This window comes from Homalodisca vitripennis, chromosome 2, assembly GCF_021130785.1.
Source record: "Homalodisca vitripennis isolate AUS2020 chromosome 2, UT_GWSS_2.1, whole genome shotgun sequence".
Lineage (NCBI taxonomy): Eukaryota > Metazoa > Arthropoda > Insecta > Hemiptera > Cicadellidae > Homalodisca > Homalodisca vitripennis.
The window spans coordinates 102,161,968-102,187,846 of record NC_060208.1 but is presented as its reverse complement, the minus strand read 5'-3'; the positions used below and the strand labels follow the sequence as shown (position 1 = coordinate 102,187,846).

General features: G+C 33.2%; 2 protein-coding genes across 7 annotated transcripts in view; one reads left to right on the top strand and one right to left on the bottom strand.

The window, feature by feature from the left end:
* Positions 1-21,417, top strand: part of LOC124354475 (zinc finger protein 605-like) — a 28,845-nt gene extending 7,428 nt beyond the window's left edge. Inside the window, exons 3-6 of the mRNA XM_046804950.1 lie at positions 3,236-3,371; positions 4,965-5,049; positions 6,397-6,444; positions 12,804-21,417. Coding sequence (XP_046660906.1) covers positions 3,236-3,371; positions 4,965-5,049; positions 6,397-6,444; positions 12,804-12,938 — 404 coding nt within the window. The 3' untranslated portion in view covers positions 12,939-21,417. The remainder of the gene's footprint in view (positions 1-3,235; positions 3,372-4,964; positions 5,050-6,396; positions 6,445-12,803) is intronic.
* Positions 19,399-25,879, bottom strand: part of LOC124354476 (hydroxyacylglutathione hydrolase, mitochondrial) — a 30,649-nt gene continuing 24,168 nt past the window's right edge. For all 6 annotated transcript variants that reach the window (XM_046804954.1, XM_046804951.1, XM_046804953.1 and 3 more), the window contains 2 exons: positions 20,978-21,099; positions 19,399-19,530 (listed from right to left, as the gene is read on the bottom strand). In XM_046804954.1, coding sequence (XP_046660910.1) covers positions 19,489-19,530; positions 20,978-21,099 — 164 coding nt within the window. In that variant the 3' untranslated portion in view covers positions 19,399-19,488. The remainder of the gene's footprint in view (positions 19,531-20,977; positions 21,100-25,879) is intronic.

The following is a 25,879-nucleotide window of genomic DNA, read 5'->3' as shown; positions in this document are numbered from 1 at the left end:
AAGTTAAATTATATTTATAAATAAATAACAGGTACACAACCACAATTTGGAATGAGGTTATTTAAAATTTCAAGTTAGCCAAATTACGTTATGGGGATTAATTTTTTGTTGTAGTTTAGTCTGTTTCTAAATGGATTTTAGAAATAATTTTAAAATAGAAAGTTGCTCAACTAAGACAATTTATAAATTGTTTTATATAGGTACACAAAAATATAATCATACTTTCTGATGTACTTACAAAATGTTTTTATGAGTGTTAAGTGATACAAGTGATAAGCAATGCAGACTGTATTGTCTGCTGCAGAGATGTTTCTGTGCAATCGTCGGATTATTATGTCTTAACCCATTGGCCTAGTAGTTTTTCTGGTGCTGTATGGACCTGAACTAGCAATTAATTTTGCTGAAAGTGTAAAGGTTTCGTATAATTTTTATAGAAACCTAACTAATTAAGTTATTACCATGGTTATTTTACCATCATGTTTCTAAGAAACTAGGCTACATTTTATAACTATAAAATTAATTTTTATTTAGTTTTGAATTTACTAATAATGTTAATTATAACAAAAATGTTGGGTTTTTTATGTAAAAAAACTTTAGTTTTAATTTTTTTCACTATTAAAATTATTTATTATCTAAAAACTGAATATATATTATTGTTCAGTAACTCTTTGTCATGAAAAATAAATTATATTAACATTTTTATTTGAACATTTATTATTTAAAAAAATTATATTTGAGTACTCATCAAGTGCCGTTTTTCCATCAGTTTGCACGGGTCGCAGATTTTGTAGCATTCACACACAGTTTGCATATAAAAACACAGAACTACACTAAAAAAATACACTGTAAAAATAAAATAAATAAAAAAAATAAAACTTCACAAACAAATGACGTTGTTTCTATTTTGCAGGCTAGCCTTTAGCCTTGCAACAAAACCAAATTTTACAGAATATCACAAATAAATATTTAAATGGATTTTATAAAACTACTGTAATAGACTTTCAATAATATTGTCAGAAGTGCTAGCCGTAATTTTAGACGTAACATAATCCTAGTTTCAACACAAAATAAGCACTGGTAATAGATTACAATTATTGAAAAAAGTAATATTTTTATGCTATAGTTGGCACACCTGAACTCACCAACAACTCAAAAGGTCTGCAGAAAGCGTATTGGCATACCATCTAACGAGAAAAACTATAAATATTTTAAATAGTACATCGCAACGTCACCAGATCCACCAGAGTCCAAGTTCGGTCTGTGCACGTGATATATACGTGAGTCTAAGCCAATGGGTTAACAAATAACTATGTGTTATTTTTAAATTTTCCTAAATAATAAAGTTAGATTTAGTGATGTATTAGCTTGCTTTCCACTAGGAATAGTTGACATTATAGGGTTATAAATAGTGAACACCATTCCTCACTGTAGGTGTGTAAATGTGTGTGTGTAAATGTGTGTGTGTGTGTGTGTGTGTGTGTGTGTGTGTGTGTGTGTGTGCGCATGCGTGCACGTGTGCATATGTGTACACTATTAGCTTGCTTTTCATTAACACTTGGTGACATTCTAAAGTTATAAATAGTAAACACCACTCCTCATTGTAGGCGTGTACATGTGTGTGTGTTTTTTTTTAATACCGTTATTTAGTTCTTAGACATCAATACCAACCAAAAGCAAATTATAATGGCATTTTGCCTATTCGAAATTGAAATTATTCTATATACAGGGTTTGTCCGGAAAGTAATAGGACTGAGTCAATTAAAAAAAATGTATTGAGCAAATCGTTACAATTCTTTAAAAACTTTCAAGATAGGCTCCTTCTGCGTCGATGCAGCGCTGCCAGCGCGATTTCCAAGCATTGAAGGCGTCACAGAAGCCATTCTCCGGAATAGCCTTGAGAGCCGCGGTACAAGCTGCTTATATCTCCTCTGTCGTCTCAAAATGCTTGCCTTTTTAGGCGAGAAAACAAAAAAAAGTCTGGGGGGGGCCACATCTGGGCTGTAGGGCGGCTGTGGAAGAGTTGGGATGCCGGCCTTGGTCAGGTAGGTAGCTATTCACAAGAAAGACAGTGTGAGCCGCAATTTCTGGTCGCCAGTGAGCACTTTTGGGACCATCTTCGCACACACTTTGCGCATGTTCAAATGCTCCGTCACAATTTCATGAACGACAGATTTCGGTAAATGTAACATCTGGGCAATTAAATGAATACTTAGTCGACAGTCTGAGTTCAAAACTTTGCGCACACGAGTCACATTGTCGGTGTTTGTCGAAGTCGAAGGTCTTCCAGCAAGGTCTTCATCAGCGACCTCTTCCCGGCCCTCCAAAAAGGCCTGGTGCCACCGAAACACACCACTTCTTGCTAAAGCAACATCTGGGTAAGCCTGCTTGATTATATCAAATGTCTCTGCCGCAGATTTACCGAGTTTCACACTGAATCTAATCGTGTACCTCTTCTCTAACGAACGCTGCATTTTCAGCTTGCACCACTCACAAAAACACGTCACTTGAAAAATGCCTGTTCTGACTCTTCAGGTGCTCGGAGACAACTGACCAGCCGCTTGTTCGTTAGCTAGGAACACCCTCTACCGAATTCAGTCGTTGCGCGCACGCTCCGAAGTACAGTCTCGGCAAAAGAAAATCAGTCCTATTACTTTCCGGACAAACCCTGTAGGTTTAGGGCCATCAACTTCAGATAATCATGCTGTCATTGTTTTAAAGTTTATTGCTCCTTAATTAAAAATATGGTTATGGTTACAGTTTTAATTCTTTTTTTATAAATAAACAATTTTTTTACTCTTTGTAGTATTTTCCAAAATTGAAAGTAACGAATAATACATCTTTCCTTGTGCAGCTAATCAGTAATGTCCTTGAGTGGGAATAATAAAAAATGCTTTATTTAGTTATCTTATATACATTTTAATTGTTTCCAAACAATAATAAGAATAATTGCTCATTAATAATATTTCAATAAGTAAGATTTCATTAATGAGTAATAAATGGAAAGCAGTATGATAGTCATTAGCGGTGTTCAGTGAAACGTTCTGTTCCAAGAAAACATTTTAATTAGAAAGTTCATGTAATGGCATACAGATAATAAGGCAACACAGATCAGTTTAGAATTTTTCTATAAAATAGAAAAAACAGGACAACTAGAGGCAGCAAAAAACTAGTCGAAATTTTAAATCACGTTGATAATAAATGTACAATTTCTCACATCTCACTTAATGTGTTTTAGAAGACCTTCACTTCTGTGGAGAGTGCCAGAAGCTGTTTGACTCATTCGATAAGTATTTGGTCCACAAATTGAAAGATGAAGATTATAAAATGTCTTTCTCAGAGTCACATCGAATACCTGGCTTATGGCTACCACGGTGATGTACTAAATAAAACCTTTAGTTGTAATTCTTTAGCTCATTATTGTATTAAAGAAATTAGACTAAACAATAGACTTCAAGATTGTTTCATTGATTCAACAGCTCTATGACATTTGAAGTTAAATGGTTTGTTATGATTGACAAATTTGGTAATAAGTGGAAAATTTTTTGTAGAGAATTTATGTAAATACTTGTTCAAAGCACCTATGCTTCGCTACTGGTTAATAGTGCACAAATTACTTGTGTTACAATAATTTTTGGTATGAGGCCATAAAACAATATTATTTTATTTAATCTTAAAACCCGATGGTAAGCAATGTTTTTGTTCGTCCCTCAGACTGCAATATTATCAGACTTATCCTGCCACTTTCAGATACTGACCTTGAGCTATGTTCATTTCATGGTGAAACAAACCTTGATATGAAACTGCAGCTGTTTTGTACTGAAAGTGGTAGTCAAATAGAATTGAGGAAATTCTAGGTAGAAAAACTGTTTTTCACACATCACAGCCTGAAGAGATGGTTGATCCCAATATTATTAAAATTATAATATTAGTGAAATAGTAAATTCTACATTTTACTCGAATATTGTGTCTTCATCAATATATAATGTTGACTTGATGGGGCTATAAATTTGTAATCAATAAATTCCACTAAATTCAACTTGCAGTTACATGTAATTTCGAAGATTCTGAGAAATCAGATCACACAAAAGAATTATTAGAGCACCAACTTTCAAGTGAAGATTGTGAAGTGGAACTCCACGTGGATTTAATGAGTAGAGAAGGTTTAGAGGATAGTGAACTGTATCCTCCAACTCCACAAAAAAAGTCCAAAAATTGATGTTTCACTATTTCAGTAGGAAGTTGGGTCAATGAAGAATCATTAATTCTTGCCGTCATGTTGTTTTTTGGTGTAAGAATGGCTCTTTCCTTCGGCTGTTCAAGATTATCTACATGTAATGTGCTTAAAACAGTGCCTGACAGCAGTTAAACCTACATTATCCTACTGGTAAATATATAAGACAACTCTGTATTGTGTGTTAACTGTCTTTACTCATTATAATCTTTATACTCTACAGTCAGATGTGAGTTCAATTGGGATAAAATTTTGCATTTAAACTGTTTAGATCTTAACGGCCGTATATCAATTTGTTTGAATGTTTATCATTTTATTAACTCCTATCTACAATTTTAAGAAACGAGTTTGAAAACTCTTCTGCCTTGAGTTCATCTTTTAATTTGTATAAATGGCAATGCTGAATTGAATTTCAATAAACATTTAATCGTAAAAAGCACTTGCTCCGCCGGGACTCGAACCCAGATCTCTCACTTGACGGGTGAGTGTGCCATCACTACACCACAGAGCCCTTACTTTGTACAATTAAATTATTTTGTGTTTGGCCGTTTCTGTTACATAATGTGTTTAAATAACCAAACTAACATATGATTGGAAGACCAAATACCTGTGAAACGACTTTTATTTACATTAAAATGTGTTGTGTAATAGTACACAATTAAAAATCTAGATTAATTTAGCTTATAATTTTTCTGGTTCTCTTACTAATTTCTTAATTGTTTTTGTTTTGCAGACTGTCAAAAAAGACTGCAGCAGACTCAGAGAGTGAAGATTCTGACACAGAAGAATCTCAGAATGGTTGGGTAGCATCAGATCATGTAAGTTTCTGATTTACAAAACATAGGAATAGGAATTTGGTGTATTTTTGGATGTACAAAGGAATTTAAAGCTATAACATCCCTTGCTTTATAACCATACACTTCTTGCATGGCTTAAGAAGAGAGGGTATAATGAGATTGGTTCAGAGGAAGAAGCCACAGGAGGATTAAAAACTGTGGAGGAGAGATAGAGGCAATATTGCCAAGCACTTTACTCTTGAGATGATCCCCATTATAGTGATAAAAGGCTCCTATTGGGTGACGTGACTAAAGTTGAGATACCCAGATACTCTCACTTGGTTTTCTGGGAGAGCCCTCAATGTTGAGGTGACTAGGGGATTTATACTCACACAGGAGACTGGAAATCTCGCTCCAGTTATAGAATGGATAAACCTAAAATTTCTTTCATAGTGCTGAGATATATGGTCCCCATCATGCTTAAGTTCTACTGAGGTAATTCAATTAGTAGGATATGTACTGAACACAGCTAAATGTGTGCCAGTTTGACCTTCTAAAACAAATTCAATCTAACATCAGACTATGATTACAAATCTTTGTTTCGTTTTATCAAGGAAAATGTTGAATGAAAGTCGTAAAGCTCCAATTTTGGGTAAAGGGGCAAAATTATAAAAAGTATTAAAAAATAAACTTCAAATAGTCTAATAAAAATAATTCTAAAAGGTTTTAATGTTACTTTCATTGTTAAACGGGGAGGAATTACTCCATTTCCATCCTATATAGCAGTATGTATCAGACCATGAACAAACGCTTGTTTTGTGAAAATGGTAGTTTTAATCACTAGGAGCAAGAGTGGATGTTTTCGGTATGCAATTGTCTTTTGCTTACAACAAGGGGAAGCCACGGTCGGAAATACAATGAAGCGCATACATACTTTTGCTTCATGTGGTGAAAAACAGTTTTATAATACGAGACTAAATGTTTTATTTGATTCTTATTACGTAATAACTCCATAGCAATACTGCCAAGTTAACATATTAAAAACAGCTATGATTTTTGCATTTACCTGTACTGGAACAATAACATAGTTTGAGGTTAGAGCACTGAGGAACTTAGATCGTGCATTTGCTGATTTTTAAAATTTCTGTTATAAGGTAATGAAAAACAATAATTTTATGGACAAATGCAAGTATTCAAAACAGCTGTCATTTCTGCAGTATAAGAATGGCTTTTTATGTATTTGAGGAAATACTTTTTATTTTTTACCACTGGCTAGTTTTGATAACCATGAAGAAACTCCCACATATTACATCTAGACAATACTAAATTACAATAATGTTTTCTACTTTATTTAATTGAGGTTAAATGAATTGTTTTATTATGTTTTAGGCCAAATCAGAGCTCATGTGTAAATTTTGTGGCCTTTTCTTTGAAACTGTGAGTACGCTTTCAGTTTTTATTTTAATTATAAGTTAACCATTGGACCAGCACTGTTTTAAATTTGATACAAAATGGATGCATTTGATAAATGGCCCAGTAGAACCTGTCAGCCTCCATACGCTCTGTTTATCTATCTATATATATAAAAATGAATGTTTGTATGTTTGTCCTTTATGGAATCGTGAACTATTGGACCGATCATGATGAAAATTTGTACGTATATGTATTTTTCCACGGAGAAGGTTTATAAGCTATGCCCATCCCTTTCCCGATTCAGGATTCCGCCCCACTGGTTACAGAAATACCCATAAGAAATGCATTGCAGCAAACATATGTTAACGTCTTTTCAAATTTTTAATCAGCTGTTCTTTGTAAACATATATTACACTTATAGTTTTAAAGCATAGAGTAAGCTTAAGAGAAACAACAAATTTTGTTTAAACTGTTTTTGCAATCACTGTTAAACATAGACTTTACTATCCAGATAATACAATTCAAATTTGACGTAAAAATTCACCTTTAACTGCAATATTTATTTAATATAAACCATGCTCATGCTTGATCAGAAGAGTAATGCAGATATCATAATTACTATCTTACGTTGGCTACAAATATAAAGAATGTTATAAAATCAACCTTAGTTGTTTTTTTTTGACAGAAGTATGGTTCTCAAAACTCCGTGTGTACATATTCTCTCGATCGAGACAACAAAGCAAGCTCAATCGTGGCATCGGAGATATAACTAATTTAATCTAAAATTTATTATAGTAAAAAAAAAAAATTTACTAAGTAATATAAGGACTTCGGTTCTTAAGATTTGCGTGCGAAGCCGTGGGTAACAGCTAGATAGAGGCAGGAATATGGTACATACCTTCATAATACGCCCAAGAGGCTCACGATGGAACGACTATCAATTATCTCAGCAATGTTTAGAATGTGATAGAAAAAGAATAAGTGAATATAGTGTACTGTTTTCAACGGGAAATTGCGTGCGAAAGCCGCGGGCAACTTTTGCAAAAAATTATTGAAATGCGCAGCAAAGCGCGCCGGGCCCGCTAGTATATATATATATATATCAAAATGAATGTTTGTGTGTTTGTCCTTTATGGAAACAGAAACTATTTGACCGATCATTATGAAAAGTTATATGTATATGTATTTTTTTACGTAGAAAGTTTATATGCTATGCCCATTGATGTAACTCGCCACCATGCAGCGTTTCAAAAGATTTTAAAAAGTTTTTAAAGCGCCTGCACATTATAAACTGCAATTACGAGACGGTCACGTATATTAAATAGCCAAATGCTATTTGAAGGTGCTAAGTTATGATATATATATTTTCTTGATCGTGGCAACAAGACAAATTATACATTGGCGTTGGAAATATAATTCACTTGAACCAGGGCAAAGCTTACGAAAAGCGTGCGAAGCCACGGGAACAGCTAGTATATTCATAAATAAAAAACACATCCGTCATACTACATTAAACTATGCTTTATTGATTTTGTATCTCTGCGGTATAAACTTCCAGGTTTTGTAAGAACATTGAAATAGATTGAGTTAGATTTTATCCAATTTTAACCCTTTGAGTGCCGCAGCGTCTACATAGTAGATGTTGTTAAATGTGCATAAATTGCCGGCATCTACCCAGTAGACGATTTGTATTTAATTAATATCACATATAATTCATTTTTGTTTTGACAAATAACTTATTTCACGGCAATCTACAAGTTTCGAACAATCGATTGTGATTGATTTTTATTGTTCACCGCCCCCTTGTAGTTATTTGCCATCAGAAAAAAAACAGATGACGCAATAGTTGGTCAGCTGCTACTTGTTGCCATTAACTACACAGTTTCGTTTGTTGTGTGTTTACATTGTGCTAGTTTCGTGTGTTTATGCTGAAAACTGTTGTTATTACTATTCTGCAATTGTGTTCAGTTAAAACTTACAATGCATTTATAAACTTCTTTTTTCGTGTTTAGTGACGTATATTTTATTGTTGGATTGGTGATGAAGTAAAACGCAAGTTCCAATCAAACTATTGATTTTAGGTGAAGTAAGGTTATATTGTAGGCCTGTGTATATTTTTATATACTTTTTATATAATTAGTATTTTACAGTCGTCTTACTTCATTGAGTGAAATAGGATAGTTATAATATTGTTTCTAAACTTTTGACAAACTTGAACAAAAATTGCTTTTTGTTGTATTTTGTATATATTGCAGTATCTGGTTAAATATTACTGTAACACACCATATTATGCATGATTTTTGTTCAGTTTTTCATGCTCTTTCATATGGTATAGCTAAAAAAAATTTTAAAAATATTGTATAAATAAAATTTTAGTTCAAACTTGAAATTTATTTTTTTTCATTTTTTAGTTTTTTGTTATAACCTATATTCTTTTTGTGTAAATAAAATTAAAATTATAATATTATATGGAAAAAATACCTTGTTTTATAACACACAAACTAAAAAAAAAAATTATTCAAATCGGTTGAATAGTTTTTTTTAATATAGTTTTTTTCCACACACGCTTGCAAAACAGAAGGAAATGCTCCGGCAATTTATGCATATGACTTGGGAAATATGCCGTGGCACTCAAAGGGTTAATAAATAATATACTATAGGTCTAAATTATGACTACCTTATATTAATTCCAAGTACAGTAAACTTCTGGCAAGATTAGGACTTGAGGCATATTGAATGATCAAATATGCAGGATTATTGGATATATATATATATCCATGCATATATATATCAGAGAAATAATGTAGACATAATAAATAAACAAAAAAACACAGTAAAAATGTTTTTATTATTCAAATATAACCTTAAGGTAGTTCTCATTACATGTGGATCTGTGAGAACTATTGCGCAGTCTACGCATCACAACAGTTGGGCGCAACGCAGTCATCCCTGTTCATCATGCCCCATACTGTACTGTCACTGCCAGCTCCTCTAGATCCTGCTTGGCTATGTCAGAAGGCAGTGGCGAGACATCAGTCGTTTTGAGTAGTCCTTCATCACAAACCCGTGCTGAGCACATTAACTGTGAAATTGACCTACCATTACTAGACTCAATTGAATTGATACGAAAATACAAAATTGTAACTTGCACACACAGGCAACACACACAGCCTGGTTACACAGGCTGATGGCCATGTGACTCGAGTCTAATTGATATCATCTGAAGTCTGCCGAATATGTTGCTTAGCCTCTTCTCCACGCCCTCCTAAACGCTGTATCCACCACGAATGGAAAAAAACATCGTTACATACTAAATGATTGATGTTATGGGTTGTTTAGGAAATTTTTTAATTTTCCAAAAGGCCGGATTTATGAAATTTTACTGCATCACGATTTGAAGTTCAGGCCATGCTTGCCATACCATACTTGTCACAGTTATAATCTCAAGGATTTTTCATCCATGTATTGTTTAACACGTTCACTGCTAACTCAATTTTATGTACTGTTAGCCAGTGCTGAACAAATTATTTTTTCAGAATAAATTTTTTTTTCTGAAATGTAACTTATAACAACCTTCTAAATTGAGTATATATGCTTTTTTGTGTCAATTTACTAAAAAAAATAATGACGCCCATGGGCGTCATCAGCACACAGCACCAATTTTTTAGCTGTGTGCGGGTGACGCAGATGGGTGCATTTGAATTTTTGCAACCTTGGTATAATGAAAAAGACCTGTTATTGTATAAATAATGTTTTAATACAATTGATCACACATTTCAAAGCTATTTACATCAAAATAAACAAAATGTTCGTATTTGTTTACACATGTTTACTCATGGTGAAACTTTGAAACAATCTCCTAGGCACTGCGGAACGATCTCTGGGCATCCTTCACATCGATAAATGGTGTCTTTGTGCCTTCCTTGTTGGTAGCAAACAAAACAAAGTTTTCTTTTAATTCTTCCATTTTCACCCACTAGTCCCTTTTTTGGAAGGTGCTCGGTTTGGACCACTCGAGGCACTTCAACGACTCGAGCGGTGAGAAGGCTTTTTATTATAGCAAGCCTAAAGTCCAGCATTGATAATTTCTTTCTCATGGTGTACTTGTTGAACAAAATGTAGGCATTGAGCAGCCCCATCTTTAAAATGTGGATAAAGATTTTCTTGTACCAGCGTAAACATTTTCTCTCGCTCGGGTAATAGCTCAACAGTTGGTCTTGACGATCTACACCACTCATGTATTCATTGTACTCAATGATCGGCAAAGGTTTGATTTTTTCTACACCTCTCTTATTTGTAGCTAAATTCATTGTATTTTCAAATTGTGTTGAAAGGTATAAGACTGGTCTCTTGTCTTGCCACTTTCCTACCATTATGCCATCATAGTACCGAGCTTCGGTTTCACCTCTCTTTAGTTTCTTTGATGTAACTTCAGTTGGAAGATCAAGCCGGTCAGCTCGCAGCGTTCCCGTGATGTATGTCTTTTGTTCCAAAAGAGCTTTTGAAAGTGGTACGCTATTGTAGAAATTGTCTGCGAAAACAGAGTGTCCCTTACCGAATCTTTCAGAAAGCATGTGTAAAACTACCTTTTCAGTATGACCAGTTCTGGAAAGGATGTCCATTGCACCAGCATAGATACTGAATTTCAATACAAGGCCGTTTGGCTCGGTTAGAATATACAATTTTACGCCATACTTATGGCGCTTATTTTTTATATATTGTTTGAACTGTAAATGGCCTCTAAATAAGACCATCGACTCGTCTAGACTGAGCTCCTTACCAGGCAAATACAGGTTCTCCATCTTGATATTTAGGTAGTCCATTGCAGGTCTGATTTTATGTAACCGATCAGTAGATGCATCGTCATTTTTGCTTTGGTTTAGTTTTAAGTACATTTAGTTTTATTTAATTAAACGTATTAAGTTTTAACGATGATTGGACGAGGGATATCACCTGTTGTCCTTTTATTTTACTATTAAATTTATCAAGGCCGAACCATCCCTGTGCCCCTGCAGCTCTGCTTGGTCAGTGGGTTTGTATCTTTCATAACAGTATGGTCGTTGTCACCCTTGACACAATCTGCCTTTTCTCTATACTATATCTGAACCAAAAGAGTATTCCTTGGACTGGGGCACACGTGACCAGAGAGAGTTTCAGGAGGAGGCTCCAGCTTCCACACTGATGGAATAGTCCATGTTCACAATTAACTCTACCACGTACAATAAGCCAAATCAAAGGAGAAAAAAATGAGATAGGATGGTTAACAGAGAAATGAATCTGTGCAGTAGGCACAGTCCTTGTGCACAGATTGTATACACTTTTTATTGTTCAGAGACAGTGAAATTTAACAAGTATGGAATTATGTAACAAAATATACCTGTAAATAAGTGTTCTGGATTATTCATCATATAGCTTAGATTGGTTATTTTTACTTAATTTAAAGACAAACACTCCAATAATCATTGAATTTCATTTCTTTGAGGCCTTTTGTTTTCAGAGAAAACATTGACAGACCCACATAACTGAAATAAAAGTGGTTCAATGGAAATAAAATTCAATGATTATTGGAATATTTGTTTGTAAATGAAGTAATATATTACAATAAGAAGCTGGTCCAATGTATTGGGTATATCAGTTTACTTTTTTAATTTTTCTTACAAGGAGAGGGCTAGTTATAAAATATATTTAAAATTATTGATATCACTTTCAGTATCAGTATCAGAAACATGTATTTATGTATTCAGTTTTATCCTCAGAGGGAGGATTTTAAGTTTTGAAGATTTCAGTTATTTTTGATTTTTTTTCCTTTTTAGTTTTGTGATTTGAGGGTATGTAGATTATATTCAGTTTACAAAACTCTATGATCTGAAAGTTCTCTACGTATTATGTGTGCGTTTATTTCTTTATCAGGCACATTATAGCATGTGACAGTCTTATAGATGTGGTGGCGTTTTTGGTTATTCAGTTAGCTGGTAGAGGATACTTGTGATGTGGTTTTTGGACAATTCTTCTTCTTTCTTTTTGAAACTGAAAAGCACAAAATGTACAATTTCGTTCAATATAAAAGTTACAAGTGTTAAATGTTGTTGTTATAGTAAACAGGCAACCTCAGCAAGTTAAGTGTTGTGATTTTGAATGGGAACAGTAATTTGTTCCATTTTGCAACACAAACAATATTCACATACATATTAATAATGTAATAGAAATTGAAATGTATATATATATATATATATATATATATATATATACATACATACATATACATATATGTATGTGTATATTCTTAAGAAATAATGTCTGGATGTAATCCTGACTTCAAATTATTGCTCGAAAATAGTCTAAATTGCATATTGGCTAATACTAGATGTTTTAATATTTTTCAGGTTGTAGCTCTGAAAATCCACCAAGATTATGTTCACATGGATAAGCCGTACACGTGTTCAGAATGCCCAGAGAAGTTCAAAAACAAGGGTCACATGGTCAGGCACTACTTTCGAACTCATCAGAAGATGACATAATTAGAATGAGATGGAACTACACTACTTGTTTGAGTACTGTAGTCAATTCATGAATTGGTATTCTCAAATTTATCAATTCTTTAATTGGTTTTCTTAAACCACTGAGGATTCTAATTCAGTTCCAGTATCAGTCAGTTCTTAATTGACAATTTCTCCCCTTAAATCCTAAAACTCTTCTTTCTATGAAATCCTGAAAACTTGAAAATATTCAGTTTATTTATTATCAACAAACAACACATTTGAGAGATTATGTTAAGAGAAAAATGAACTGTTTGGATACTCAGATTTTATAAACCATAAAACCTGATTTCTTCCAATCTTAACATGTAGGTATTGTTTTGAAAGTTTAAACATTGTTCTATTCAATAATAATAATAAATTTGTAGTAAATCCAAAGAGTGATTTAAAAATAAAGGTTTTCAAATTGAGTGGCAATCTCATTCCACTCATTGTACAGCCCTGTGTAGGGCAAAGCAATTAAAACAGAATTTAATGGCAAAATGTAATGGTGCTGTTTGATAGTGTTGATAGTTTGATAGTGGAGTAGTGATAGAAGGGAGAACAGATGTAAAAAAACAAGAGATCAATCAGCAAAAGATAGTAATCTGTCATTACTAATACAAGTGTGAAAAACAACCGGTATCAGAAGTCAGTGAACTTTACTTGAGCAAAGGTTTTGAAGTGAGGGGTTAATGTTTTTTGAGTTCTAATTGTAAAATAATTCACACTTTTAAACTCATAGCTAGTGGGATGAGGGGGGTATTTGATTACGAAATTGAAACTCGATTTGAGTCATGAGTACTTTTGAGAAATGGATGAAGAGATAATTGTAAACATTAAATATTTAAATTGAGGGGAGGCCAAATCAGTGGAATTTTTTAAAAATTTTGATTATGCTACTTTAATCAAAATCAACTTAAGTTTAACCCAAGGAAATTTTCTATGGTATCTCTAGGTTTCTAAAATTACACTCATTTATAAAAAAGGAGATGTATCAAATCCAGAAAGCTATTGTCCAATTACAATTTTGCCTATTTTAACCGTAGAACTGGCAATCGCCGCATATGCGGTTCATTTGGTCTTCCAGAATTGGCATTGCTGTATATGCGGTCCATTTGCACTGTGTTCTTTTCACGACTCATGAACATGTAATTATTAACCAATCACGTTTTATCTCAAACCAATGTAAAGAAGAAGAATCAATCTACATATTGATACCGGTTTTGTTGGTTTTTGCTTTTATGTTGCATTCTCTATGTACATTGAAAAATGCTATTCCGCTCCGCACTAGTCTGTCTGTAGACAGCTGACGACAACAGCTGTAGTGCTTGTTTCACGTTTGTTTCATCGTTTTCGATCAGTCGTTGCTACATACTTTGTACAGGTTATGTTTGTTTTCGTATTATATTTTGTGTTATCTAAAACTTTTTGTTCAGTTAAACTCAAACAGTGTGTAAAAACTTTCGTGATCGATCCAGTGATTTGCGGGAACTGGTACAAGAACCTGGTGATGAAGAGGAGAACTCAGATTTTGATTTAAGTCCAGGTAACATTAGCGATAGTCTTACTAACTTTTCCTCAGGAAGTGAGGATAATTATGAGCCTAACAGTGATGATGTGTGTGATTGGTGCGAAGAACACAACACTCATTCTGAGGCAGATGATGTGGGCTTAACTCATATTGGCTTTTCTGACACTGATAGGCCTAGTTCCCCTCCTAGGCCTCAGGATGAACCGGGGCCTAGTTGTACTAGACCTAATGTACTAACAACCCCCATGTGGTTGTCTATTTATCCCCCTGAACCGGAACAACAGGCAATATTTCTTGTGAGGGAATTAAGGACTGGGCCTCAAAATTGTCCTCCAAGAAATAGTAAGCCCATAGACTATTTTTTCTTCACTCAAACCATTTGGAGAATGATAGCAAGATAAACCAATATTTATGCTGATGCCAAAATTAGGAAGGCCAGAAATGAAAGGAGGGTTGAAAGATGGAGCAGACTGAACTATTGGGTTGATGTTACCGTGAGTAAGGTAAAGAAGTACATTGCTGTTATAATAAACATGGGCCTAGCTTTCCGAAACAACATTGAACATTATTGGGATGCACCTCCAAATCATGTTATGCCTTTTTTTCCAAAAAACTATGTCTTTGACATTTTCAAAGCATTAATGCCATGCTCCATCTGAACTCAAGCCGAAATCCAGGGAGAGGACACCCGGGTCATGATCCTTGGCATAAGATAAGACCATATATTGATGCACTCAACCATACTTTCAAGCAATAGTTTGTAGCATCTCAACAGATATGCATTGATGAAAGCCTTATAGGAGTGATAAATAGAGTTGTGCATTTACAGTACATGCCCAATAAAAGGCACTGTAGATTCGGCCTAAAGAAGTTCGAAGTATGCGACAGTAATACAAGTTATATACTTTATTCCGAATTGTGACTTTTTATCATATGGCATAGATCCATTTGCCCAAAAAGTTGTTCTCCATCTGTTGTCAAAATCAAATCTATTGGATAGGGGTTATCATTTATTTACAGATAATTGGTATACAAAAGTGCCGCTAGCACAGAAACTGGGAAAAGAATATGTATCTTACTGGCACTATTGTATCTTTGATAAGCAGAAAGTTACAGCCCAAAGAAATAGTTTGTTTTAGAAAAGATAATGTATTGTTGGTAGGCTTTAGAGAAAAAAAATTCCAGCAAACCAGTCTATTGTCTCTCCACTGCAGTTCACGCCAAAAATAAGATAGCGAGAAGCAAACGGGGCACTAAGTCGAAAAACCACTTTTGGCTGCGGAGAACAATGGCTACATGGGAGGTGTAGACGTGAAAGACAAGTGCATCTATCATGCCACTTGTTAAAGACCAACCCGAAGATACTGGAAACAAATTTTTAGTAACTTCCTTGACATGGCACTCCATAACTCATATTCTGTATAAGGCCAATACAAACAAGCCTCTTTCAAAAAGGGATTTCTTGTGCAGTATAGTTGATGAACTATGTCTTCAACCTGGTCCAGCTCCAAGGCAGCCTCCAGAACTAGGAGCAGGTGGTGATGTACTCGAGCCTCCTCATGGTCTCGTCTTGCTTGCAGATAGAAACAACCATCTATGTGCAGTTTGCACAGAGAAAAAAATCTAAAAAAAAGGAGACAAGTTACTGGTGTCCAGCCTGTAACTGTGGAATACACCAGAATTGCTACCATTTGTTGGAACATTTCTACAGACCTTCAAATTGTGGCAGGAAAAAGAGGCGGGTGTCTTCCAACGTGGATTCCGAGTAGAGCTGCAAACTACTTTTGTACATATTGAAAATACATGCAAGTAAAAAAAACTTTTTATTTTATTATTAACCTGTTTAGTTAGATTCTGAATGGATTTATACATGATACATTGTTTTAGGGTCTTCCATGCTGATGCTGGAAATTATTAGTTTGTATTCATTGAGAATAGAATAAAATACGGGTATGGATTTTTATATAAACTATTATAAGTATAATTTTACACATCTGAAGTGCAACAAACTATATATTTCCGAAAATCAGCATACAATTTGGAGCAAAATGTATATCTTAGATTTCTAACTTGATACACAGGAACTTTGCTAGGCAACGGAATATTTTGGCTAAAAAAGTAAAAAAAATTTTTTGGAAGTAAAACAAAAATTTTTGTGGTTATCTTCTAATTTACCTAATTTTTTTAGGCATATTTAGATTCTTTAATCTTTTCTGAAAAAGATCATGTATAATATGTTACATTTGGAGTAAGTTAATTGGTATAAATACTTTGTAATGGGCCAGACCAAATGTCACTAGTCGATATCGATAGTTTATTGACACGACACGTTTTAACAAGCGGCAAATCCAGTCCCAGCATGTCACCTAGAGGTGGATCTTGGTGAGAGAACAACCAGCCATATTTGACGCACTACATTAATTATAGATACTTAAACCAACTACCAAAGAAATACCAAATTATTCCCCCGAACCCTAGCATTGCCAAACACTACATATTTTCAGAAATTGACCCCCTAGCACAGCTCGTCAAATACCCTCCCCTGACCTATCCAAACAATCTACCCACTCATCATTATTACCCTACTCATACCCACAAAATAATTACAACTAACACTAAACACAATACCAACAACATATAATTAAAATATACTCATCCCTGTTGACAATCCCACAGATAGCTGACACGGTCACCGATCACCGCCCTGCTATGGTCTTCATGTGATGCTGTCCCAGCACGACTCCTCCGCGTTTCCCCTGCCGACCTTATCATTCTGCTGCCCTTTGCCTGACTCCCCTTTCTCTCTCTCTCTCTCTCTCTCTCTCTCTCTCTGTCTCATGCAACAACTAATCAGCTGCCCCCTGTTCACTGGGGTTACCCCGCCAATAGAAATAAGCTGTGGTGAAAATCACCACAACTTATATAAAAAAACCCATTACATATCGGTCTAAAATACTGTGGCATTTCAGGAACAACCATTTCCAGTTCTAGGGTTAAATAAAATAATTGAATCCTGTATGGTATTACGCTATCACTGTATTTAATTTATTTTTACAAATAATTTACGCAATACACATTTCATAAATCTTCCACATGAAAAAAGAAGATACAGTTAATGCTCATGATTTCTTTCCTCTTGACTGAGATTCTCTCGCCTTGTTCTATAAAATAATGCAGGAGTTCACGAAAGAGAAATTTATCATCCTGCGGTTGGTACCAACTACAGTGTGTGAAAAAGCTATCTTCTGTTTCTTTCATCTGATTTAATTTCTGACAATGGGCTATTATGTATTTGTCACACTTATAATATGGTCATTAACATATTCAGTGCTAAAATCTCTTATCGTAGATGTCGAACTCACTCCGGGTGCTGCCGTCTCCCATCAGAGTCCTTCAGCCATTGTTGCACTACACTAAATGACAATTCAGAAGGAATAGATTATATCATTATTTAGTTGATTTAAGTAACTTGCAAATTTTGCATCAACTATTAGTTGAATTATTTTATTGTAGCACCGCTTTATGAATATTTTGTAAATGGTAATTTGCTGTATACTTTTCAATTTGGTTTCAGAGCTAAACATTCCACTGTAGACGCAATAGTCAAATTTATTCTTAATGGTTTTGAGGATAAACTTGCTGTCGGTCTTATTGATTTGAGTAAAGCCTTTGATACCATCTCTCATGCTTTGTTGTTTAAAAAGTTAGAATATTATGGAGTTTTGAACAAAGAATTATAATTATTGGTAAGTTATTTAAAAGAAAGCAAATAGTTTTGTGTGAAATATAAAAATGTCTTCATTTTTTTAATATTACAGCAGGAGTACCACAGGGTTCAGTACTGGAACCCTTTCTCTTTTTTATTTTTGTGAATGATTTTGCTCACAAGGTTTCATCTTTCCCTGTCCTTTACGTTGATAATACAACCATCATTAACTCAGGTTTAAACGTCTTGGATGTTAAAGGTAAACTTAAAAATTCAGTTGAGCAAGCAAAACACTGGTTTGCAGAAAATGACAATAATAAATTAAAATAAGACAGAATAACTAATATTGTCTTTGAAGAACCATTTAGACATTGAGGTGTTGAAACCTGTCAAATTACTTGGTTTATCCCCATTTGGATTACAAACTATGTTGGAATGAAGATGTAAATTATCTCTGTAAAAAGCTCTCTAAAGTATATTATCTTTTAAGAAAACTGAAGGATTGTGTGTGGCAGGAAGAGCTTATTATGGTATTTTGGCACTTTTCATTGTTATTTAAACTATGGAATACGACTTGGAGTGGGCTATCTAAATCTGACTCATGTAAAACAATTTTTCAACAACTTAATATTATGACTCGCTTTTATATTTATAACTTTAATTTAAACTATGTAAAGTAAAATAATGATAACTTCAATGATCATATAGAATTCTATACATAACTACAACACAAGGCAAAAACAAAACCTTATTAAACCTATAATTATATTGAATAAATATTTCATTAGTTTTAAATATCAACAGGTTTTGATGTACAATAAACTGTCAATTTCTGTTTAATCAATTCCATGTAAATAATACAGTTCTACTGTAGGTAAGTGTCTTTAAGAGTAAGGCATTTTATACTGTTGAGGAGTATATGGACTGTGTAGGGTGGATCTTGTAATCTAACTTTGGTTTATGTATGACAATGCCTATTGTAACTTGCTTACTTAATTGGAAATACAATTTTTGATTCTTAAAAATGTTTTGATACTATAAATTAAATTCAGTAAAGTTTTGAAAGCAATATTTTCTATAAAACTGAATTAATACAACTCATTTGTAAAAATGTTGATGACTATTGAGGTAAAATTTGCCTCTGATGTTGTAATTTGTGCCGAGTTTACCAGTAATAAATATTTAATTTTGTTGTAAGGTATATACAGTTTAAAAAATTACGCTATCACTGTATTTAATTTATTTTTACAAATAATTTACGCAATACACATTTCATAAATCTTCCACATTAAAAAAGAAGATACAGTTAATGCTCATGATTTCTTTCCTCTTGACTGAGATTCTCTCGCCTTGTTCTATAAAATAATGCAAAAAATCAAAATTAAACATCTTTATTAGTTTGGACATTAATCAATGTTTGATTAGAAAAAAAAACATGAGTGGTTTGAGAAACAGCACTGTGTTAACAGGAATTCACTATAAATAATCAAACATTACTAGGTAGAATGACAAGTACTGAAAATTTGGCCCATATTCGTGCAGGGGTTCACGAAAGAGAAATTTATCATCCTGCAGTTGCTACCAACTGCAGTGTGTGAAAAAGCTATCTTCTGTTTCTTTCATCTGATTTAATTTCTGACAAAGGGCTGTTATGTATTTGTCACACTTTTAATATCATCATTAACATATTCAGTGCTAACATCTCTTATCGTAGACGAGTCGAACTCACTCCGGATGCTGCCGTCTCCCATCAGAGTCCTTCAGCCATTGTCGCACTGCACGCTAACAATTTTTAGCATGTCTAATTAGCTTTAATAATTTTTTAGCAGTGAATGTGATAAAGCAGTATAACATGTTTTATCTAAGAATCATAAGTAAAACACCATTTTCTTCACCTGCCACAGTTTCCTTCAAGGAGTTATTCTCATCAGCACTGCCCATCACATCTTTGGACATGAATACTTTAATTTCTTATTGTTCAGAGTATCACGTTTGGCATCATGCACAAAAAGCATGGAATATAGAGAATGTTCAAATGAAGCATATTTAATTGCTGTGAAAACTCCCAAAATGTGATATTCTAAATTATTAATGAATTAAATGACAATTCAGAAGGAATAGATTATATCATTATTTAGTTGATTTAAGTAACTTGCAAATTTTGCATCAAGTATTAGTTGAATTATTTTATTGTAGTGAATAAAACATTAATATACATAAAATATCTGCTTACAATAAACCTGATTTTATTTCTTTGGTTAAAGCTCGTTTTTGAAGGAGAGTAAGTAAACTAAAGTTTAAAAAAAATCAAGAAATTTGCCATTAAGTTGGTCAAAATAAAATGTCATGGCAGGGAAATTGTTTGCCAGATCCATTTTTATCTGTTGATTGTTTGTTTGGATTAGTTGCTATCTGAAATAACATTGCGGTAAGATAATTTCTTTTCTGAGAATTTTAGTAACTTTGTGGAGAGTATACTCAATGAAAGTAAAACTTAAGTAATAGTAACTTTGATGATCATATTATGAGTGAAAATAGTAGTGAAAGAAAAAAGAATGTCTTAGTGATGAAGAAATTTAAGAAAATGATGTGACAAGGCCTAACCTACCTATTGGTACAAATGAGGTAGTGAACAAATGAAACAATGACCTCTATTTATTATTGCTTTATTTATGATAGTCATAAACTAGTCAAATTGAAACATTGAAAATATATAAAAATGAGTATATAACACCTGAACCAAATGAATATACAGAGTAGGCCTGATGGACTATTATTGTCATGATGATGAATCTACATCACCTTGAAATTGTCCTTCTCCTTCCTGATATGAGCCATAGTCTTGATAGGATCTGTTGACCCTGATCTTGTCTGGATAGTTGCCGTATCAACTCTCATGAAAGGATTTGTCTCCTTCTCTTCCCCTAGAAAATACAGCCATTACTCAAAACACACCATAATGGAAATGTAAAGTTGAAAAATCCTGGTACTTGTGTATGGTATGTACTAAAGGGTTGCTTGCTGCCTCAATCATCTTGAAAGGGTTGTCTTCTTCACTTCCATGGAATGTAAATGAGTGAATTATGTAATAAAAATGAAATATTGAAAAATTTTTGAACTTGTGTTTGGTCTATACTGGACTGTTGCTGTGTCAATCTTCATTAAATATTTTATCTACATTTTCTGTAAAAATTATGGCTTATAACCATTTGTTATTAAATTTTTCTTTTTTGCTTTATTTATTTATTTAACCCATACTTTGCCCTTGCTTAACTAGCAATTGATATAAATAAATAAACGTTTGATTTACAATAATTGCTATTGAGTTTATTTGTCACATACAGGGTTTCGTGGATTATACTGCCATGGGCACATAAAAAAAATTATATCCAACATAGATAAAATTGTGGTACATGTTAAATTTGAATTTATACAAACAGGTTTGAAAGACTTGGAATCTTAAATTTGGTAGATCTTACTTGAGTTCAAATCCAGTTTTACTTTATATGTTCCATTGACACTTATTCATCTTCCAATCATCCTTGTCGGTTTAGTGTAGATTTAATACTGGTAGTGTAGGATTACCCTTGCAGATCTGAGAGTTTTGGTTGCCACCCAATATTCAAGTGTTCATCATCTAGTAAATGTCTTTTCTGTTCTTGGATTCAAAAATCGAGATTTACCAATTTAATACAAATAATAAAAGTATTACCGTATTTAATAACTTAAATGTTTATTAACCCTTTTACTGCCGGCCATTGTTTTTATTGTACCAGCCAAAATTGCCAAGGAGTAAAATCGCTGTGTGCATTTATTTACAAAAAATGCTGTATCTTTTTTATTTTTCATTAGATTTGCATGAATTTTTATTTTATTTACTCGTATTTAAATGCTGTTTTTTAAATAATAAAAAGACATTTTAATTTGAAACAAACGCATCATTTAATTTTAAAAATGATGTAAATAAAAAAATAAATATTGTGTTTGGCATGTGAAAATTTATTTTTAAAATTATACTAAAATTATGAACATGATATCATTATAAACTAGAGCAATTGCTTAGAACATATACCAAATTTGAAAGTGTTAACTTGAAACATAGCTGCACTATGAGGATTTTCCCAAAACTCAAATTATGGACATTGGATGTACACTGCGATGTTTCACACGAAAACACTTTTTCTTATACTTCTGTTCATTCATTAGTTTATAAAAAGCAATAACACACAAAAAAGTATACAAAACCCAAACCTAATTTCTACATATTTACAATATTTAAACGTGCCTGATGTAAGTTTTTAGCACCTGTGCTGTCCAAAGCAGGTGGCATGCAAACCCCTTTTGCATGCCACACAAATGGTCCTTGATTTTTTTCTTGACCCACCACTAGCTGTGCTTATTTTGCTACAAACAGAGCAGTTCCTTTCCTTTTTATCTGGCAGAGTTTATTTTATCCTTGATCAACAAAAGTAACACTTCAAAAAACTTTCGATAAAATTATAAACAACAACAACGAATGAAGATTTCAGTAACATAACCCGATCATCTGGTTTTGACAGCTGTCTAGGTAGTTCGTCAATTCTAGTCAAAGACGACGAAAATAGAAATCCAAAGTTCTTCAAATGGCTTCTTTCATTATCCTTTGCTCCTAAACAACAAATATATCTAATATTTCGGCATTTGAACATAACAGTAGCCAGTAACAATAAAAAATACAGACGTCCGACATATCGGACGTTGGCAGTAAAAGGGTTAACTTTGATGAGAAAAGCTTCTTCCCAGTCTGCTATTAAGCCATCCTTCCAAAAGAATAAAATTCCATTATTGTAGTCACCAGCTGATCTAAATTCACTTTATAACTCCAGGTGTTGTAAACTTACTTTGCATAACAATCTTCTTGATATTAACACTTTGTACCCTGGGCCCTTAATACATGTTTCGGCGTGGCTCCCTGGGGGTTTTATGATGATTTAAAAAAATTCTGTGTTATTACATTAATTATGTTATAAACTCATACTATATATCTTTTTAAAGATAGAGATACATACTTTTTTTAATGTATACAAATATAAAGTTTATTTTCAAAATAAAATTATTACATAATATTGAATGTTATGTAAAAAAATACAAAAAAAGTTTTTGCTACATAGCTTGTTAGTTCAGGTAGTTCGCCTTAGTGTGGTAATTTTTTAAAGCACAATGGTCTGAATGAAATACAGGATCTCGCACATTTTCGTTTAGATCGTTCATAAAATCAATATTTTGTCCCAGGCGTGTATCAAAATCATCGTAATTTTCCGACTCGGAGTTCAACAAAAGATCGTGAATTGCATCACTTTTGATTTCATCACCTATATTATTTAAACTAGAAAATAATAAGTAAAGAATATAAAAGAAAATCAACGGAAAGTCGAGAAGAAAGAACAAAGCGAGTGTAAATACAAAACAAAACACACGGATAACCTCACATTGCTTACATTTGCCTTTACTTCATTCAGTAAGAAACTAAAGTTCTGATTTTTTCAAACAGTTAAATTCACATTTAGAATACATTATAATAACATTTGCTTCAGTATTTTTCAGCAAGATTTGTAGAAAACTTAGTAAGGCATCACTAAGACTCACAACAAAACACAACGTGAAACACTACAAAGCAAAATGACAGTACCGACGATCAGCCGCGGCGCCTACGATCAGCTGTCTAGACTCGCTTGTAATATGACGATAAATATACGTATTTCATTACTAAAACGTGACCCAGGGATCTCAAAACCAACAAATACGAACTTAGACAACCAATGAACATAATAAAAATGTTTGAATCCTAAAATAAGATGACTGAGCTAAATAATACAATTAAATAACACGACCCGAGGTATACTCGGGCGCCGGTAGCAGGCGTTGCCGACGCGGCCCGACCTATACTCGGGCTCAGGGTACAAAGTGTTAAGATTTAATGTATTCTGTGGTATTTGGTCTAAAGAAATTATTTTTTTTTTATCTGATGATTCAATTTTACAATAGTTTATGTATTTCTATCTTATATGTATGATAATTTTTTTATGTTAATTTTAATTCTAAAATAAGTTGCTAGTTTTTCTTAATTTTAAAATCTATTGATTTATATATGTTTATTGTAAGTTATCAAAATTGCATGGGTGTATGTTCTTCTTCTTGTATGGATTCCTGTGTGTGTGTGCACTTATGTGGTATAAACTCCTAAGTTATTTATTAATCTATATATATAAAAATGAATGTTTGTATGTTTGTCCTTTATGGAATCGTGAACTATTGGACCGATCATGATGAAAATTTGTACGTATATGTATTTTTCCACGGAGAAGGTTTATAAGCTATGCCCATCCCTTTCCCGATTCAGGATTCCGCCCCACTGGTTACAGAAATACCCATAAGAAATGCATTGCAGCAAACATATGTTAACGTCTTTTCAAATTTTTAATCAGCTGTTCTTTGTAAACATATATTACACTTATAGTTTTAAAGCATAGAGTAAGCTTAAGAGAAACGACAAATTTTGTTTAAACTGTTTCTGCAATCACTGTTAAACATAGACTTTACTATCCAGATAATACAATTCAAATTTGACGTAAAAATTCACCTTTAACTGCAATATTTATTTAATATAAACCATGCTCATGCTTGATCAGAAGAGCAATGCAGATATCATAATTACTATCTTACGTTGGCTACAAATATAAAGAATGTTATAAAATCAACCTTAGTTGTTTTTTTTGACAGAAGTATGGTTCTCAAAACTCCGTGTGTACATATTCTCTCGATCGAGACAACAAAGCAAGCTCAATCGTGGCATCGGAGATATAACTAATTTAATCTAAAATTTATTATAGTAAAAAAAAAAATTTACTAAGTAATATAAGGACTTCGGTTCTTAAGATTTGCGTGCGAAGCCGTGGGTAACAGCTAGATAGAGGCAGGAATATGGTACATACCTTCATAATACGCCCAAGAGGCTCACGATGGAACGACTATCAATTATCTCAGCAATGTTTAGAATGTGATAGAAAAAGAATAAGTGAATATAGTGTACTGTTTTCAACGGGAAATTGCGTGCGAAGCCGCGGGCAACTTTTGCAAAAAATTATTGAAATGCGCAGCAAAGCGCGCCGGGCCCGCTAGTCTTTTATAAACAAACATAAAATAATATGAACTATTAACTTTTCAAAACAAAACTGTAACACATTTTAAATGTAATTTCAGTTATAAACTATATGAAAACATTTAGAGTGAGTGGACAGTGAAAAAATATATTACGTTGTAAAATAATATTTAATTATAAAACAAATAGATAATCTAATTAAATAAATATAGTCTTAAGTTATACACAAATATCTATTCTTATATTTTTAAATTATGTTATTTGTAGGGTATTAATATAACAACATACCAAACAGTCAATGCCAAGAGACTGTACGAACTGAAGCATGAAGGTGGTCTAAAAAGTTTCCGACCTAACAGATACATTTTTTTTTGAATTTTTCAACATAGTCTCCTTGTAAATCTACACACTTCTCCCAGCAATGCTCCCATCTCTGTAACCCGTCCAAATGGTACTCAACATTTTTCTCTGCAAAATAATTATTCACGAAGGTGATTGCCTCTTTATTTGACAAAAATCTATGTCCTTCAAGCGCAATTTTTAGATGAGGGAACAAAAAGAAGTAG